Genomic DNA, 21323 nt, shown 5'->3' with positions numbered 1-21323 from the left:
TGCTGCGTCCCAATTCGCCTACTTATACTACGTCCTAAAAGTATGTACTGTTTTTGTAAAGAAAAAGTACATACTTTTGAGTGTGTAGTAGAAGAGTATGCAAGTTTTGGGACATACTACCTCGTCATAACTGCGTCTTTAATGGACGTTCTGTTGATTAGTTACTCAACCTGTAACTGTTTAAACTACCCTGTCAATCATCTTGTCACAGTTAAAATCCTCCACATTGAATTAAATTTATTTTCCTACCGTTTCGGAGAGAAATGTAGTCGCACGTTGATCTGCCAGTCATGGGTCTTTCATGCAGAGAACTCTCCTCATCTTTGCATAATGATGCATTTAAAAGTTAATGACCAAACACATCGTTATAAAAGTTCACAATGCTGTTGCAGATGAAATATAATGTGGATAACATTTAATAAACATCTTTTTGTCAGGTTAGACACTGCTTATTAATCATTCAAGCCCCTTTATCTTAACCGTCGTACCTCGCACGTCCGTCATGTTTGTAGTTTTTAAACACTTTTTATTCGTATTTGTAGTTCTAATCAAATCCTCGTCCACAGCGCAGTGTGTTATGGGCAATATTAGCCGTTAGAAGTGTGCACCATAGACAGTAAAAGAAATGGACACAGCGACCCCATTGGAACTCAATTGAGTCAAGTGAAGCCCATTTTTAGTGATTTTTAGCACTTCCGTTACTGACGCGCAGACTTACACTAAGCTTGATGACGTCAGCAACCTGTCTGACAGATGTAAATCTTCTAGTAGCTGTGCGTGCAAACTGCCATCGGTAATCTTGCAGAGACGGCGAGCTTGAGCGGGGAGTTCTTTGGCGTGAGTGAGCAGGAGTAAGTATTCTGATTAATTAGTTTGTATAGTATTTTAAAATGTAACGCCAGTACGCCATATTAAGATAATCTCCCCGATTGTCTGCGAGCTTCTCCTCCTGTCTGTACGGTAATTTCTCTACTGTGCGACAGAGAGTCGAGTGTTTATGACGCAATCGTTAGCTTATTTTTACAAAAACTGTTTCTACGGGGCCATAATGTAACATAGAAGGTAATGGAGCCCTTTATACATTGTCGTATATTTTTGGAAATAAATAATGGACAAATGGAGTCTTAAAACGCCTCAGATGTAAAGTTATTCACTGTCAAAGTGATGCCAAAATGAATGGGAGTCAATGGGGATGCTAATGCAAGTGAAGTTCTGCTACAAGATGGCAGCACCCGGCCGACTTCAACTTCTGGTCGACTTCCTTGGGCACTGGTGTGCACGGATCTGCACTTCGAATTCTAACCGGAAAAACTACACCATCCGGGTATCTTTGGAATACTCATTTCAACATACAACAATTTGGGACATACTAATTCTTTTTTCGAATACTATTTAGGACGCATGGTATGCGAATTGGAACAATTATTATATGTCTATGGTCAGAATCACCGGTTTCTATAGAAACAGTCAGACGAAGAGACGCGCATTTAGGTCTGCACATGCGCCTTAGCTTGTTCCAGCCTGAAAAAAAGTTTTTTTTTGTCATGATTCGAGCGTTTAGAAACTAAATTTATGACTCGGTTGTTGTAAGATTTCATTGGTGATTTCAAATATCAAATTTAATCGTAAGGTTGACGAACAGTTTTGGAGAATCTGATTTTTCCCCATTCAAAGAGATAGGAGCTGCATGATGCCCAGGATGCCCGAGAGGCGTTTCAAAGATGGCCGCCGAGTGAAATGACTTGTATTAAAGGGACTTTGTTATAATTTAAATTTGAAAGTAGCGCCAACCTCGAGAAGCGTTATGACATGGCTTACGGCACTGATATCAAATGCTCATTGGCTCTCACCAGCTTCGTCACAGATTGCGACATGCCGTGTTTCAGTGGATTGACATTTGAATGAGTGCGCGCCTTCACGTAGAGAAGCCGGATTCATCATATTCTGCTCTGTAAAAAACTATTGTTTACCGCCAGAGAGGACTGCGACTGCAACTCATCATCATTTGAACTACTTTTGGTACAACATTTTCGCAATAAATAAATTGTTGTGATTACGCTTGTTTGTCTGTATTTCTTTTATTTAAAACAGTACGGAGTTTTAATGAATGTTTATGGGTTATTTTAAAGGTAGGTGTAGGATTAGCTGCTCAAAATATCGTTTTGATCTTATATTTTTAATAAAATTATCATTTTCATTTACAAAAATGTACGTTTTGTGTCTTTGAAAGCTATGCTCTTACCAGGTGTAACTTGCACATTAACTGGTATACTGGTAATTAACTGGTATAGTCACTAGTACATTCATAATAAGTACATGGAAATAGGACTGTAAAATAAAGTGAACCCTTGTACATAAACATTACATAGGAATTACCAGCTCTTACCAGGTGTAACTTACACATTAACTAACCGGTATATTCACAAGTACGTTCATAGTAAGTACATGGAAATAGGACTGTAAAATAAAGTGCATCCTTGTACATAAACATTACATAGGAATTACCAGCTCTTTAACCTTTGCAATAATAAGCTTAAGCATTTTAAACAATTAGTAAGTACAGTAATGTGACTTACAAGTTACATTTACATTTATGCATTTGGCAGACGCTTTTATCCAAAGTGACTTACATTGCATTATACTATACATTTGTATCTGAGTATGTGCAATCCCTGGGATTGAACCCATGACCTTGGCATTGCTAGTGCCATGCTCTAACCACTGAGCTACAGGAAAGCTCATAAATAAGTGCTTGTTATTACCCACACTTGTCTGTAAGTACAAAATATTTACCATGTACGTACTATTAGTAAGTACAGTAATGTGTCTGTTAGTTACCATATACGGACACTATAAGTAAGCACCCGTTATTACCCAACACTTGTCTATAGGTACAAAGTAGTTACCATGTATGTACCATTGGAAAGTACAGCAGTGTTTCTTATTAGTTCCCATGTACATACATGTCAGGTAAGTACCTTGTGTTACCACTCTTTTACCTGTATGTACAATATAATTACTATATATGTACCAGGAAAGTACACGTACTGTAAAATAAAGTGCTACCCTTATTTCTTCTTAAAGAGGCTGTTTATTTGGTTAGCCATAAATGTTAATTAATGCATTTACTATCAAACATGTACTAACAAGTAGTTAAAGCTGCCATTATTCATGTGTGAATCCATATGACTCCAGTTGTAGTTAAGGTTCATGATTAGTTAATTCTGTCAATAATCATTAGTTCATGCTGAATTAATTATTAATTCAGGTATTAGTACATGATTATTCATGTACCCTTATTGTAAAGTGTTACAGATTAATCTATGTAATACCACAGCAATGGGTCATGCCTTCGTTGCAAGAAAAAACAAGTTTTAGAATTAACAACAGAAGCTTGGGCATTGGTATTTAATGGAGTGGTCAGTAGGACACACTAAAACGAACATTGAAAAAAGGGGTAACCTGAAATATGTTGTATGTACATGCTTGCTTAAGTTCTGTCAGTGGGCTGGCCACAGTTTTTTAGGGGTGATCATGGCCCCCACTTGGAGGCATAACTACTTGGGCAGTTTATAAGGAAGATGCTTAATAAAGTATTTCTAGACACAAGAGCATTTTAAGAACAAAAACAGACAAATGTCTCAAAATAAAACATTAGTCTTGCAGTTTGGTAACGGAAATATAAGCAGAATAATTTTGGACTATAGCCAGACTATTGATTTATTGATGTTTTGCATCATGGACGAAATACCCACTCGGGTGGGCATTATTTTTCAATAATTCAGTGTTGCTTTGGCCAATATTTCTTACATATATTACTCCTAATTTAGTTTGCTTCATCAGCCCATTCACATATAACTTCAATGAAAAAAAAAAGATCATTATTGAATTACCTAAAAAAGAAAATTGAAAAATGTTTATTGTTATTTTATATTTAAAATGGATATGTACACATAAATATCATGAGTAGCTGATGTCTGTTCCATAAGCCTTTTGTAGGTGAAGCATTTCTAAATCTATACAGTATTTGTATATTTTATTACCTTGCTGTGATTACAAATACTATTTAAAATAGCTTGTGATGTTTCTCAATTATAAATTGCTTTGACATGACTGGTTTCTGTATTTGAACTTAGCCCAATATAAACAAGATATTAATGCATATGAAACATCTATATGGCGGAGTAAAAATAACCAATACACACAGACTAACTTCCATTATAGTTACACTTGACTCCTGGGGAGTTCAAGACAAGAAAACATTCAGGTATAGGCAGTAACACAAATTCATATTACTTGTACTTTAATATTTAATTATATTCCATTTTCTGTTTTCTAACAAAAGGATGGTAATAGAAGTTGAGTTCACTCAAAAAAGTAATTTCCCATCCAAGTACTGTGAAGATTTCAAGCGATTTCCTTGTCATGGATCAGGTGAGAGTCAAGCTCAAATCTAGCGGTTGTAAAACTGCGAGGAGACCCAGGCCAGGCCCCACTTCAGGTTAGTGAGCATGAACTTGAGGGCTTTGGTCCACTGTTCCTCTGAGTTAAACTGAGTCTTAATAGAGTAAGAACCTCCACTGCCACCGGTGTCCTCAATCTTTCCTTTGTCCACATCCATTCTAAATACAGAAGACAAACAGAATCTCAAACACAAACAAAGTGTTTGGAAAATCCTGCTCTTACATGATAGAGTTTTAAAACTATGTTGGTTAAGTCATAGATATTGGCACATATACTGTATATAAAACTGAACATCTCACTCAACACCAAATATTGGCAGATTAAATGGCCTTAGCAATAAAGTAAAAGCATGTTTAGCACTATCCATGACTTGATTAATAGCCTGATAGTTGGTCATTTTGAGATTATCAATGTTGCCAACTACTATCCTCTCTTGGCTGATTAAAATTAGCTTTCATTTGCACCAGCTACAGTTACAAATCTTCCAACAGCCTGGTGATCTATAATGGCATGACATTTTTATATATAAATTTATCTTCTGTACATTCTTACCTATAAGGAAGACAGAAGCCTGTGTCCCCCTTCTCCACCTCCTCTTTAAACTGCTGGACACAGTCAAGGAAGGCCACCATTGCATGGTCAAATTTATTATCCCAGAAAAAGCGCAGACCACCTGAGCAATACAATGGCAACTCCTACAACAGGAAACAGAAGCAAAAATATGCTGATGATGCGACTTGTACATTTCCTCCAAGACTTTTTTTTAGAGGACAGTGTCTTACTGATCATTAAATGAATCCCACTAAGAAATGCAAATAACTAGGGCTGTCAAGTGATTAAAAATTTCAATCTAATTAATTACACAATATGGTGATTAATTAATTTAATCACAAATCTATTGCACTTCAAGTTTGGCTAAGAAATTACCCCCACAATATAAATTGTTATTTATATAACAGTAAAAATTACAAAAAGTAGCATTATATATATATATATATATATATATATATATATATATATATATATATATATATATATATATATATATATATATATATATATATATGAGGAGTTCATTTGCAAAAACAGATAACTCAGTTTTTATTAATTCTCACAAAATATTTTTTTATTGTGCATTCCAAGTAATATCAATCAAACTGTAGCAGTTGAGTTGTTTTGATTAAATAATAACTCAAAAAAATACAGGTAACTTACAAAAGTAAAGTATGTTTATATATATATATATATATATATATATATATATATATATATATATATATATATATATATATATATATATATATATATATAGAAAGTTTGTTTCTTAGCTAAAGCAGATAACTCCAACAGACTTTTTGGCAAAAGCAGGTAACTCCACATTTCAGTTAAACAAAACCAGTTGCTTTGTAACTGCATTTAAAACACACTCAAACACACACACACACACACACACACACACACACACACACACACACGTGCGCACACACACAAACGCAAAAGAACAATCAATGGTTCAGCATATAAGACGTGCATGATATACATGGACTTGCAGGAGTCGAAATTATAAATCCTCTATAACTTTTAGTCCGCTTTGAAGAAACTTCCCTCAGCTAGCACGTGTTTTTGAAGTGACTAGAAGCCTTGTCACCTGACCTGAATACTGCGCAATGATTTGCTAAAACAGGCTCATCGTTTCTGTAATCTGAACACAAATGACAAGGGCGGGTGGATCCGAAAACCAGTCAGTATCTGGTGTGACCACCGTTTGCCTCATGCAGTGCAACACATCTCCTTTGCATAGAGTTGATCAGGTTGTTGATTGTGGCCTGTGGAATGTTGGTCCACTCCTCTTCAATGGCTGTGCAAAGTTGCTGGATATTGGTTCAGGAACACGCTGTCATACACACCGATCCAGAGCATCCCAAACATGATCAATGGGTGACATGTCCAGTGAGTACGCTGGCCATGCAAGAACTGGGATGTTTTCAGCTTCCAGAAATTGTGTACAGATCCTTGCAACATGGGGCCGTGCATTATCATGCTGCAACATGAGGTGATGGTCGTGGATGAATGGCACAACAATTGGCCTCAGGATCTCGTCACGGTATCTCTTTGCATTTAAAATGCCATCAATAAAATGCACCTGCGTTCGTTGTCCATAGCATACGCCTGCCCATACCATAACCCCACCGCCACCACGGGCCACTCGATCCACAACGTTGACATCAGCAAACCGCTCACCCACATAATGCCATACATGCTGTCTGCCATCTGCCCTGTACAGTGAAAACCGGGATTCATCCATGAAGAGAACACTTCTCCAAAGTGCCAGACGCCATCGAATGTGAGCATTTGCCCACTCACGTCAGTTATGACGACGAACTGCAGTCATGTCGAGACCCCGATGAGGATGATGAGCATGCAGATGAGCTTCCCTGAGACGGTTGCTGACAGTTTGTGCAGAAATTCTTTGGTTATGCAAACCGATTGTTGCAGCAGCTGTCCAGGTGGCTGGTCTCAGATGATCTTGGAGGTGAAGATGCTGGATGTGGAGGTCCTGGGCTGGTGTGGTTACACGTGGTATGTGGTTGTGAGGCCGGTTGGATGTACTGCCAGATTCTCTGAAACGCCTTTAGAGATGGCTTATGGTAGAGAAATGAACATTCAATTCACAGGGAACAGCTCTGGTGTACATTCCTACAGTCAGCGTGCCAATTGCATGCTCCCTCAAAACTTGCGACATCTGTGGCATTGTGCTGTGTGATAAAACTGCACATTTTAGAGTGGCCTTTTATTTTGGCCAGCCTAAGGCACACCTGTGCAATAATCATGCTGTGTAATCAGCATCTTGATATGCCACACCTGTGAGGTGGATGGATTATCTCGGCAAAGGAGAAGTGCTCACTAATAATATTTGAGAGAAAAAGGCCTTTTTTGTACATAGAAAAAGTCTTAGATCTGTGAGTTCAGCTAATGAAAAATGGGGGCAAAAACAAAAGTGTTGCATTTATAATTTTGTTCAGTATACGTATGCAAATTTCCGTCATATATTTATTTGACAATCCACGGAAATTTTCTTCAAATCTGCTAGTGACGGAGGGTTCCGGGTGTGCTGATCTTACGCTGCATTCACACAGAAATTAAGCACCGCTGTGTGTTTCTTGGAGATGCACAACAATTCTGCTCTGGCTTTACAGGTAATATTTTCGCTGGAAAAATTGAGCAAAAGCAGACAATATTGCATCTAATATAACACAATATTAACTTCTTATTTACTGAACTGTTGTAAATTCAATATCACATTTGCACTTGTGCTGATCGGGACAAAAACAGCACTCGTGTGATACTGCACTCGTTACTTGTGTGATATTGCTTAAATATATTATATGATGAAGTTAACGTGTTAAATCGAAAGCCCTAAAAATAACCTTTTAATGTCCTTGTACCTTTTAATAAATTTTTTAATTTGTTTTACACTGGCTTTTTAGTTTTTACTTTCAAGAAATGCACATTAGTTTTTGCAAATTGGTTGACGATCTCACATGAGACGAAGGCTCCAGTCTTATCACTATTCTAGAATAAAAACACTTTTTTCTACATAAAGAAGGCCCTCTCTGCTCTTGGTGGCTGCCATATCAAGATGACCAGCTAAAGATTACCCACTGTGGTGATATGAAAAGTACCAATGTTTTGGTTGATACTAAATATTAGATTAAAAAGATATAACCATCTTGTCTTTCTGTAGTAACAACACACAACTTTACATTATAAAGTAAAAAAAATAAATAAAGTTGAGCTAACTTAAAAAAAGGGACAATTATCACATTCAACTTTTTAAGTTAACTCAACTAATTCGCTCCAGTTAAAATCAACTTAAATACTTTTGTTCATCTAATGAATACCAGGTAATCTTTTGAACTTAAAACTTCTTGTTAAGAAGTTAATACTTGAGAATCTAAGTAAGGTCAACAAAACAAATTTGTTAGCAACATGTTTAGAGCATTCTTGTTAAGTTCACTCACGATAATAAACCGTTCAATCTATGTTCAATCTATTTTTACATTTGTTAGAAGAAAATGTTGCTAACAATTTTATTTTTTTTTTGACCTTAGATTCTAAAGCATTTGTCCAAAACTTGTCCAAATGTTGTCCCAACTTTACAAATTGAGTTATTTGAACAAACATTTTTACATTCAACAATGCCACTTTTCATTGCAACTTTTGCAACTTATTTACCCGGGTGAAATGGATTAACTATGTGCCTCTAGTTTTAAGAGGCAAATGATGTTCATGTTGTGTAGTTAAAGAAGGGTTTGTTAGGACTAAACTGATGGTTTGCTCAAGGCTGTTGATCTGCTGCATTTCAAACATTGCTATAATTTCTTAGAATTAATAAACAATTAACACTGAGTGTTCAATGGACAAACAGATTAATCGATTGTAATATTAATTTTACTACATTAAGTTAATTCTATTAACTGATCCAAATATTTATAATTAGTTATAACAATTAACACAGTGTTCACTGGACAGATTAATTGATTGTAATGTTAATTTTACTACATTAAGTTAATTCTATTAACTGATCCAAATATTTATAATTAATTATAACAATTAACACAGTGTTCACTGGACAGATTAATTGATTGTAATGTTAATTTTACTACATTAAGTTAATTCTATTAACTGATCCAAATATTTATAATTAATTATAACTAGTTATAATTAATTATTAATATTTATTTTGAGCTAATTTGCTACAATGTCAACAATGCTTTTCTCATGCAATTTTTCTTTTTTTCTTTTCTTATTTGGCAGATGCCATGATGACCATCTTACTGGCAGCAACAGAGTTTGAGTTAAGGAATGCAATTGGGAGGCATTTTAACCCCTTAACTGTCACCCCCACTTTTTTTTTTAGACAAGAAAATGCACTATCCAAACTTAAATGGTTGTAATTCAAGCATACTTTGGAGTATAGAAAAAAGGCTGGTCTTGTTTTAAAGATGAAATTTGGCAGATTATTGTAGATGTGAAAAAACTTATGTAAGTGAAACAGAAAAAAAGTTATAGAAGTTTATGTTTATAAAAATGTAAAATGTAAAAATATAATATTTTATATTTTAAATAAAATATATATTTTACAAAACAAGTTTTACTCTAAAGCTGAAAGGAAATCAAAGCCAAAAATCTGAACAAGTTGTGTTCCAAATTTCAGGTTGATATCTCAAAAAATGAGCTTTCAGTAAGATTTTGTTTGGGCGCAGTACCACACTTTTTCACTAGATGACAACCAAGCTCCATTACTGACCATATAAAGGCGCCTCCATTTCCATATATGGTTTGAGTGATCTGAACCATATATTTACATTATTTTCATACAATTTATGAAGTAGATATCCTATATAGAAGTAGTATGGGAATTTTGGCAGAATTTGATATGAATTCAGCCTCTAATAAACATAAAAATAACATGTATGTAGGCCTAGGTTATAGATCGTTGCCACAATCATAAATGTATTTTTTTTTCCTATTAAAAACATTTTCAGACCTTTTTTTCTCAAAAAATTGAATGGATGTTATCTTTTGAACTCTTGGCATGAAAACAAACATGTTTCAACCAATCTTTAATGATTTTTCATGTTCATTGCAATTTCAAAATAAAGGTCTGAACATGCCTTATGAGTATGAAAATATGCTTGTTGCAAATTGATAAATTACTGCTCCTATGTAATTTATTTTGGAAATCAGTCACCAAATATGTAAACTACAGATTCTAAGCTTTCAAATGATATATAGTTTATCAAGATTCGTTTAGGTTTAGTATAGAATATTACTGTTTTAAATATGTAATGGCAAACGTCCCACCTGTGGGAGAGCAAAGGGTGGTTATGGAAATAAAACAAACAATTAATCATGTTGTTTTATAAACCAATAAAAGTGTTAAAGTTTTTTTTATTTTGTCATTTTTTTTAATATTTTTATTATCTTAAGTTGTTACAATTTTCCATATTTTTAACAATCTTTATATTTAATTGTATTGTATTTGTAATCTTTCATTTTCATTATTTTTTATATTTTTATCATTTTGTATTATAACTTGTCTAAGTTGGTAAAAATGTTCTTTTTCTAAATAAAACCTTTATATTTAATATGTTTGGATGGATTGCCATTTATGAGAACTGGTTATATTTAAGTGAAAAGAATCATTTAGCTATTATTTTGTTGTCTATTACATGTATATATCAGTGACGAGCAGTGACTTTTTTATGATTACATGTAAAAAAATGTGGCCGATGGGTTTACAGCTAATATGCGAGATGCTCAGTGTTAGTTTACTCATTTGCTTGCTCATGACAAATAGCAACACAGTGAAAAGTATTTCTAATATGTTGGACTTTTTATTGAGAGTAGCCAATTTTTACCTGTTAAGACATGACTTCACAAACATTTTGTGATGTTTGATTCGACGGAGGCGGGACACGTGAAAGGTGCATTTGCAAAACATGCTGTATTTTTTTAATCCACTAGGTGCCGCTAGTGTCATACAAACAACATACTTCACCTTTAAATGTATCAGTTTAGGACACAGAGACAACAAATAAAAACACCATGGCATCAATTTAAATGTATGCCAGAAGTACGTTTTAAATTAATAATTAAAAATAAGTATAACATAATTAGTATTAGCAGCCTATTATAATAAAAAAGTAAAATGTAATTATAATAAATATAAATAGGCTATAATAAATAAAAATATCAGTATTCTTTAAAAATAAGTTGAAATTATGCAAACTGATGACTTTAACAAATGCAAAGACTATCAATTAACATCCTCTGATAGGCCTAGTTACAGTTGGACTGTCTTAGTTTATAAGTTTTCATAAAAAATTCCCTATGGAGAAAATGAAATACTATGAAAATAGTTTTAGTTATTAGTTATTTTTTCGCCATTTGGTTAAGTCTAGTTAGTTTTTTATCAAATACAATGTGATTTTCGATGATCGAGATTTGGCAGCAGCTCATTTTTCCTCTTGGGCGAGCGGTCTGCTCATAGCTTATCCTGCCAAGTAATCAGCCATAAGGTTAAATTGTCTTTGTTTTTCAACATAAGCCATGATCACAATTAACGCTAGAGATTTCTTTGTTAGCCACCATTTGAGTCCCGCGAAGGCGCAAAAGCTGCTGTAGATCAGCTTACACGGAAGTCTCCATAACCAGCAGATTTAAAGAAAATTACCACCGTTTGGCAAATAAATAAATTACGGACAGTTACATACACATTACCAATCATGTAGGCTTTATGGTAAACCTCAAACAAAGGATTTAATAGTAATTTATAAAGTTAATATTAATTGCTGAGTCCATGAATGGCTTGGGTATGCAGAGCATTCGCAGCTTATATGGACCGCACACCACTGGTATATACTGTATGTAGTCAATAATTAGCTGTCTTAAGTGCAGTGTGTATATGTACTTCTTCCTCCTCCTTGTCCGGTGTGTCTGTGATAATGTTTTCCCAGTTGTGAGGGAAGAGGGAAAATCACATTATGGACTTGGATAATGCCAGGGTCATCCGTGCTGAAAGCAACAAGTATCACCGCTGGATCAGGGAGGCCACTGAGATTAGGAGACGCGCACTAAGGACCATGAACCGAGACGAGGGATCCTACATCTTATCCCACACCTGGGATGCGGTCCTGGAGAAGGCTTCAGACAGTAGGGGGCGCAAGCTCTTCCTAGAGATACGTCTATTTCCATAACACGACCTCTGGATATAACGTTGAGCATGTGCACTCAACTTCTTTGGTTGACCATGACGAGGCCTGTTCTGAGTGGAACCTGTCCTGTTAAACTGCTGTATGGTCTTGGCCACCGTGTTGCAGCTCAGTTTCAGGGTCCTGGCAATCTTCTATTAGCCTACGCCATCTTTATGTAGAGCAACATTTGTTTTTTTCAGATCCTCAGAGAGTTCTTTGCCATGAGGTGCCATGTTGAACTTCCAGTGACCAGTATAAGAGAGTGAGAGTGATAAGTCAAGTCAAGTCAAGTCACCTTTATTTATATAGCGCTTTTTACAATGCAGACTGTGTCAAAGCAGCTTTACAGTGATAACTGGTATATAATTTTGGATGCACAGCAGCTCTTAAAGAATAGTGTCAATGCAGGCAGATCAAAAGCACTGTTGAATAAATGTCAAGAATACTGTTAAATACTGAATGTCAAGTTAAATGTCAAGTGTCCCCAATTAAACAAGCCAAAAGCTACAGCGAATTTAACACCAAATTTAACACACCTGCTCCCCATTCACACCTGAGAATGAGTAATGAGTCTAATGAGTAATGAGTCACATGACACTGGGGGAAAAAAATAGCTAATTGGGCCCAATTTGGACATTTTCACTTAGGGGTGTACTCACTTTTGTGGCTAGCGGTTTAAGACATTAATGGCTGTGTGTTGAGTTATTTTGAGGGGACAGCAAATTTACACTGTTATACAAGCTGTGTCATTTCTTCAGTGTTGTCACATTAATAAATATAATAAAATATTTACAAAAATGTAAAGGGGTTTACTCATTTCTTTGAGGTACTGTATATATATATATATATATATATATATATATATATATATATATATATATATATATATAAAATGTATATGTGTGTGTGTGTTCGTGTGTTTACCAAGCTCAAAATTTGTGGGATTTGTGAAGTTACAAGGGCAAATAAGATCTAAACAAGATTTAAATAAGAATGTCTCTAGAGCAAGACACGGGTGCCTAGTTTTACAACGTCACACCACTAAATCGTTACATTTGACTGGTTTAGAACTAACTACTGAAATTTTGGTACTCTTTCGCTAACCATCCTATTACCCTTTACACTACTTGTATAAGTCCAAGACCACTGTTGTATTCACAAGAGAAACCATTTACCAGGTGTGCAAAAACTCGCTTTGTGTACCTATAAAATCTTTTTTCCCCTTCTCCTTCATGTATCAATAAAGTTTATATGTGGCACTTACCTTAGACTTATCTGTGAGAGATTCCAAATATGAATGGTTTCCATAAGGAACTAGTCGATATCTACAAAGAGAACATAAAACATATGAGAACATTTCACAATTTATGTTAATCATGCAGGCTTTACAATGGCCTGGAAATTATGGTACACTGAATGCATTTTATTGAATGGGTGCCCCCTTCTATTTATGACGTACTTCATGTTTGAGCTAATAAGAGAATAAGAGTATCTGGAATGTGTAAAGCTTTAAAGCAGGGAAGGACAACTCCGGTCCTGGAGGGCCAGTGTCCTGCAGAGTTTATCTCCATCCCTGATAAAAACTCACTTGCCTATAACTTTCTACTAATCCTAAAGACCTTGATTAGCTGGTTCGGGTGTGTTTGATTAGGGTTGGAGCTAAACTCTGCTGGACACTGGCCCTCCAGGACCGGAGTTGTCCATCCCTGCTTTAAAGGGTAACACTTTACAATAAGGTTCATTAGTTAAATATTAGTTATTGTATTAACTAACATGAACTAACCATGAGCAATACATGTGTTATTGTATTTACTAATCTTCGTTAATGTTAGTTCATGAAAATACAGTTGTTCATTGTTTGTTCATGTTAGTTCACAGTGCATTTACTAATGTTAACAAGATTTTAATAATGTATTGGTAAATTTTGAAATTAACATTAACAAAGATTTATAAATGCTGTATAAGTGCAGTTCATTATTAGTTCATGTTAACTAATGTAGTTAACTAATGTTAACTAATGAACCTTATTGTGAAGTGTTACCAAAAACTGTTTTAAATTCCAAAGAGAAGTCCACACTACAACTATCCTTCACAGAACATAACTGCAGTGCCTGCTTCGAATAAACACCTCTGGTTACTCACATAACCTTGGTTCTTTGAGAAGAGCGAACAAGACATTGTGTCAGTAGCTGACGCTATGGGAAACCTTTCTCCAAAATACTGAAGCATTATTGAATCACGCTGAATCAATGCTGTTCAAAATGTCCTGCCTATAAAAAGGGTGCCAAACTCCATTGACCTCAGAATCTTTCGACCTATAACCAAATATGAACCAGTATGGCTGTGACAGCTGTCAGTGTCAGACAATTTGCATAAGCCACAACTATACCAATAGAGAGCAAGTAGGTTTATCAGACCTCACGGAAAGCAGCAGCATCACCTTTGCTTTCCTGAGAGAGCAGCAAAATACAGCCATACAAACCATACCGAAAGCAACGGCACAGCCAGTTCATTACCACAGAAAAGATATGAATGACGCAGTGTATAGTGGTTAGTGTAAACAACACTTACTAGAGAGCAGAGGTGTCGTCAGCACTTATATTTAATAATACAAGGTCAAAACACCTTATTAAATGCAGCAGCAAAGGTGGTGCAGCATTGAATGAAGGCTATGAACAGTGGCAATGACAGCCAGTATAGTGGTTGGTGTAAGCTGTGCTACACATTCTCGTCGGAGCAGCAGCATGGCCAGTGCTTGAAATATAGCGAGAGAACAGCGGCAGACGGCAGGCGAACATCAATAAGTTATACTAAGCAGTGACCTTGCCTGTAGATGCACAAGTAATGCATTAAAATTATACCAGCATTATTTCAAGATATGCAGAGGCAGCAAACACTGTTCAGCACTGTGCACAATCATCCTAAGCTATAATTTAGTGTCGCAAATAGGAGAAAAATGCTCAAAGCAAAACAACTTGCTCAAACAGACAGCACCTCAGACTGCCTAAACTGGCAAACATGTACAATTGTAAATATTACTGGGGAAGATTGCATTATGACCTCTGCTTCAAACAGTGTTGAGAGCACTTTTGGTAAATAGCCTTTCAAGGCTTTAAAGTGACTCTACAGTCTCATGGCCCAAATTTCATACAAGAAGCTTCAATTGAGAGCACCTGCATATCATTCACACACTTCACCAAAGCCAAAAAAGAAAAGAAAAAAGAAAGCACTCGCAGCTCAAGTGACTGTAAGGGCTTCAAGGGTGGACCATTAGGGCTTTCAGCAATAGTGTCAGAACCCAAGTGGGCAGAGTAGTTTTTTTTACTTTGAGCAGCACAGGTGGGTTCCACTGAGCAGCCACATGTGCAGTGTAACTTACGCATACAACATCTGTGAAGTGAGCTAAGATTAACACAGGCATAAAGAAGAAGCTTTTCACAGGCATGAAGAAGACAACCATGGTGCAGGCATCACATATGTGATATACATCACAGCAGTCATGGTTACTGGCCGTAAGAGCTCACACTGTGTAAGAGCTCACACTGTGGTGTGTGAGAGAGAGCAAGGCGCCATTGCATACATGACAGTATTGCTGAGTTACTGTACCTGGTTAAACACCATGACTGAGAGAGAGTGCCGGTGCCAATACATAACTGTGCTGCAGCAATGAAATTACATAAGGCAAATGCTCAAAAATATTTAAATGAATCGCTCATACAGATAGCATAGATGATTATAGATGACTTGCTTAAACAAGTATTTCCTGTGAAGCGAGTGAAAATAAAATGCTATGTGCAGCGGCAATGAAGGCACTTAACACAGGCATGAAGGAGATGCTCGAAAACATAATGTATATGACTTGCTCATACAGATAACATCTGTGAAGTGTGCAAAGGTTATGTAACTGTGCAGTGGCAAGGACACATTTCATGGGCATAAAGGAGATGCTCGAAAGCATCAGTTATGACTTATTAATGTATATACACAGTCAAACCAATATTTATTCAGACACCTTGAACATTTTATTCATTACAGTTTATTCACTATAGTTTAAATAAATGGTAATAAAATATGACAAAGTCTCAGAGTTAAACTGTGTCAGAAAAACAATCTTAATTATGTCAGATAACACTTAAGCAAAACATGGTCAGGTCAAAGTATCTGAATAATTTTTGGTTCCAAATTTTTATCGATTTTACTGGTAGTCCACTGTATGAAGAATTTTTGGGTATAATATGTCACAGTTTACTTTATTTTGCTATCCTCACTTACATAAATGAACTATAGTGTCCTGCACCCACTAGAAAAAATATACTAAAACACACACACACACACACAAACACACATATATATGCTGATTAATTAGATGAATTAATTAAGGTAGAAAATAATGTGTTACATTTTTTTATGCATTTAACGCACTTGCCACGCCCCAGACCTATGTAGGTCATCTGACATTTCATACAGTTGATTTATGAAGAATATGATAGAGGGCAACAACTCACTGCGAGAGGAAGCCTATACAAATGTATAGGCAGTCAGAAAGTTCCTATAATTCAAGATGGGGGCAAAAATGCACGTTTGAGTTTTTGTCTCATATTTAGAACATAGTTAAGCAATATCACATGAGTAATGAGTGCAATATTACACGAGTGTTGTTACACGAGTGCAATATTTCACAAGTGCTATTAGCGAGTTCAAATGCGATAGCCAACTGATTTTATACAACAGTCAAGTAAATAAGAAGTTAATATTGTGTTATTTTAGAGACAGCATTGTCTGTTTTGTTCAATTTTGCCAATGAAAATATAAAGACATTTCTAAATCTGCGTTTTGAATGAACCGTTTGAAACCAATGATTCAGTGGATCATTCATAAAAGACTTGTTGGACTTGAAACGGCGCTACACATACCATTTCGGGGTATGACATAAAAGTACAGCGAGAGCGATTCAGAAGCAATCTATTTGATGCTTTACACAAAAATGACTTCAAATGATCTTTTGGGTTCATTTCTCAGCCAAAATTGATGTGCAATTAAATTGTGATTAATTGGACTAATTAATCGGCACATAATGTAATTAATTAGATTAAAAATTCTACATGTACATATATATATATATATATATATATATATATATATATATATATATATATATATATATATATATATATATATATATATATATATATATATACATACACATACACACACACACACTTTATAAGAAATTACACCAGGTGCTGGCTTCTCAAATGCCTTTGATTAACTGATCATCAGCAAGTGTGACCAGACGTTTTTGCAGTTTGCTGGTCTAGAGCATTCAGGTGTGTGTTAACACAATGCCAAGGAGGAAAGACATTAGCAATGATCTTAGTGAAGCAATTGTTGCAAAGTCAGACCATGTAATGATCAGAGAAATTGCAAGACCTCAGTTGGCATGTTAAATGTTAAAGTTCATGACAGTACAATTAGAAAAGGACTTAACAATTATGGCTTGTTTAGAAGGGTTGGAATGAGAAAGACTCTTCTCTCTAACATGGCAGCACACCTTAGGTTTGCAAAGATGCATCTGAACAAACCACAAGACTTCTGGAACAATGTCCTTTGGACAGACAAGACCAAAGTGGAGATGTTTGGACATAATGCACAGCGCCACGTTTGGCGAAAACCAAACACAGCACATCAGCACAAACACCACTGCCAAGCATGGCGGTGGAGGGGTTATGATTTGGGCTTGTTTTGCAGCCACAGGACAGCAGCCTGGGCACACTGCTGTCATCAAGTTGACCATGAACTCTTCTGTATACCAAAGTATTCTGGCATCAAATGTGAGGCATCTGTCTAACAGCTACAGCTTGGCCGAAATTGGGTCATGCAACAGGACAATGATCCCAACAACACAAGCAAATCTACAACAGAATGGTTGAAAAACAAAATAATCAAGGTGTTGCAATGGCCCAGCCAAAGTCAAAACTTCAACCTGATTGAAATGGTGTGGCAGGACCTTAAGAACAAATACAAACATAAACATAAACAAATGCCCGCAAACCTCAATTAACTGAAGCAATGTTATATAGAAGAGTGGCCCAAAAATCCTTCACAACAGTGTGAGACTAATATAGTCATAAAACGATTACTTCAAGTTATTGTTGCTAAAGGTGGTTTTAATAGCTATTGTATCATAGCGTGTACTTGGTAATATATGTAGGTATTGACTTTCTGTGGCTTGAATAAATATGCTTCATATAGAGAAATAATAGATCGCCCTTTCTCTTTTCTCTTTGTTATTTTTCAAATTAATTTAATTGAATTCAATTAATATATGTGCTGCGGGTTTAGAGTGAAGCGTTAGGCACTTTACTTCCACCTTTAGAACATTTTCTTCATTGTTAATGAAAATAAATGCCTGTCTTATGTCATATGTAATTGGAAAAGGAGAAGAGAAGAGCGAGCTCAGCAAAAGGCGGACTTGAACCCAGTCACATCACAAGCCAGATCTCTGTGCCCACTGCTTTACTGCCTACACCATTGAAGCCGTTACACATGCTCCTAGTTTTTAACCTTGTGTGACATTGGTGGTCACACAAGGTTAAAAACACTTAGTAATAGACACTCTGAATAATCTGTTTTGAATAAAATGTTTTCTGTTTGCATTAAGATTATTTTTATTATCACACTGGCAGATAATTATACTTAAGTAAAATGCACTTAATTAAGATCCCCCAGGAAACAAGACCTAATATCTTACATCATTTTCTTATATAGAAAATCCATCTTGATTTAAGAACTTTTAGATATTTGTACTTGAAATAAGACAAAAAATAAATTAAGAAAAATACATTTAAGAAAAGCATTTTTGCAGCATGAATGAATGAATGAATGAATGAATGAATGAATGAATGAATGAATGAATGAATGAATGAATGAATGAATGAATGAATGAATGAATGAAGTATTTAAACATCAATTTCGCTTTAAAAAGGGGGAGGAGACCGAAATAAACTCTGGGTTTCCTGAAGAAAACCTGCTCCAGACCAGGTTAGGTTCACAAGTTACCATGGTAACTGACTCTGAGTATAAGTTACCTCCCTTTTAGAAACAGGCTTGACTTACTCTGCTTTCTCTGGTTTGACATACCTCCCATTCTGAAACAGGGTTAATATTTCAGGGTTAACATACTCAGAGTTTTCACTTGACTTTAACCTCCTTTCTGAAATGGGCCCCAAACCATTGGCACCCTCTGCAGACATTTGTTATAATATGATATATAATGTTCACAAGTATGTTTATTTTATGTATATTACATTATGTATTTTAATGGTTTTAACAACAACTAGCAACATGCCAGATCACAGCAACATGGTAGGAACATGCCAGCAACAACTATCAAGCAGAAGATTCAGGAAACCACCGAGGTGGCTTTTTCTCAGGGCCTGTTTACACTAAGTCACTTCATGCATTTTTTCTGATTATACTAATGAGCTTTCATGAAAAGACCAGGTGTAAATGCCCTCTAATTATGTCTGAAGAGGTTTAATTGGGTCTGAATGAGTTTCTTAAAAGTCTGCTGAGGTCTAATGCAGTTCAAAGTGGTCTAATGTGAACTAAATTGGTCGATCTGATTTTTCTTATTGGTCTAAGTTTGACTGATCTGATCTGCTGTCTAGACATAAAAACTTCAAGCTTTTAAAAACTATTTTAAACTTTAAGACAAGGCATCATTTGTCTACAAGCTTAATCTATCTAGTTGTAAATATTTTTTTCTTATCCAAGCACCTCTGAAAGCATAGTCCCATCTTGTTTGCAAGCGCATGCAGTAGTAGTACGGTTTGACCCCAGGCTGCATTAATCTCATTCCATTCCACTGGTACGCTGGGTAATCTCCCCAGGCGGAAGTTATTTATTGTTCCAAATTGCCCACTGTGCCTGAGAAAGGTGTAGAAAAAAACAAACAAAAGAAATTTAAAATGTTTATATGCACAATTTTACCCAATTCAGTTTTGAATATAAATGCTTTTATCAGCTTATTCAATGTGCATATATTTCTGTCTTGATGGTGAGACTTGTTCCTAAAATATTAGATAAAATAGGTTAATAAAGAGATATGAAACCAGATATGAAAGGTGGAATTGAAAACGTTGGTCTTCTTGAGTCTGTCTAGCTGAATCTGACAGTAACGCATCTGATTGTCCACACTCTTAAGATCATCATCCAACTCCAGCTGCTGTCTCTTAAACTCGCAGTACTCCTTCTGATACCTGAGACAGAAAGAGACAAAGTACAAATGTACAAACAAACAAAAAATTTATTTACCCATCATCTTGTTTTTTTCGAGAAAAAGAACAAAAGAAAAAAGATTTGTTTTCCTTTTCAAAAGAACAAAGATGAGATAACCCTTTAAAAAAAAAAAAATAAATAAAAATAAAAATATATATATATATATAGTAGCCAAGCAGCACTGCTTTGTGTATAGCAGTAACCAAGGAAATCGCTGCTGTTCCAAAAGCGCCACCTACTGTCAGAGACTGAATTTGCATTTTCATTCAGTCCGTTTGCTGATTGTGCAGGTGTCTTTTGAAGCACAATTTCACAAAGCTAAAATCAAACCATGCTGTTTTTGCTGTTAATCTTTTAATTATACAATAATTTAAATTAAAATCAACTGCTCATGTGCATAACATCTTTGTTGGGATTGTGATAAAAATGCAGGGTTTGCCTCTAATATCAAAGGGCTACACATTTTTGTTGAAGGCCCGTTTGGCCTGTGAAAACATTAACAACAAATACATTTGAAAAAAAAAAAAAAAAAAAAAAAAAAAATGCAAACAGTACCAAGAATCGGCCAATTTGCTTCTAAAAAAAACTGGTGCTAATAAAAAATATTAAATAAAGCATTATTTAAATAAATCTAATAGTCGTTTTGCTGTAAAAACAATTGCAGTTTTAAAGAGCAGTGTAATAGCTCTCACGCAAATTAATTTGTTGTTTATATGGTTAATAATAATGCAACTATAACCGCACTAAGGTTAAAGGTGCCCTAGATTCAAAAATTGAATTTACCTCGGCATAGTTAAATAACAAGTGTTCAGTACATGG

The 21323-nt window shown here is 35.4% G+C and overlaps 1 protein-coding gene across 4 annotated transcripts in view; it reads right to left on the bottom strand.

The window, feature by feature from the left end:
• Positions 1–1773: 1773 nt before the first annotated feature.
• becn1 (beclin 1, autophagy related) overlaps positions 1774–21323 on the bottom strand; it is a 198135-nt gene continuing 178585 nt past the window's right edge. For 2 of the 4 annotated variants that reach the window (XM_067369468.1, XM_067369471.1), the window contains 5 exons: positions 20339–20485; positions 20004–20153; positions 13489–13549; positions 5017–5159; positions 1774–4622 (listed from right to left, as the gene is read on the bottom strand). In XM_067369468.1, coding sequence (XP_067225569.1) covers positions 4454–4622; positions 5017–5159; positions 13489–13549; positions 20004–20153; positions 20339–20485 — 670 coding nt within the window. In that variant the 3' untranslated portion in view covers positions 1774–4453. The remainder of the gene's footprint in view (positions 4623–5016; positions 5160–13488; positions 13550–20003; positions 20154–20338; positions 20486–21323) is intronic. The other 2 variants (XM_067369470.1, XM_067369469.1) reach the window with 2 other exon arrangements.

Source organism: Chanodichthys erythropterus, chromosome 19, assembly GCF_024489055.1.
Source record: "Chanodichthys erythropterus isolate Z2021 chromosome 19, ASM2448905v1, whole genome shotgun sequence".
Lineage (NCBI taxonomy): Eukaryota > Metazoa > Chordata > Actinopteri > Cypriniformes > Xenocyprididae > Chanodichthys > Chanodichthys erythropterus.
This window is presented reverse-complemented; position numbering and strand designations above follow the sequence as displayed.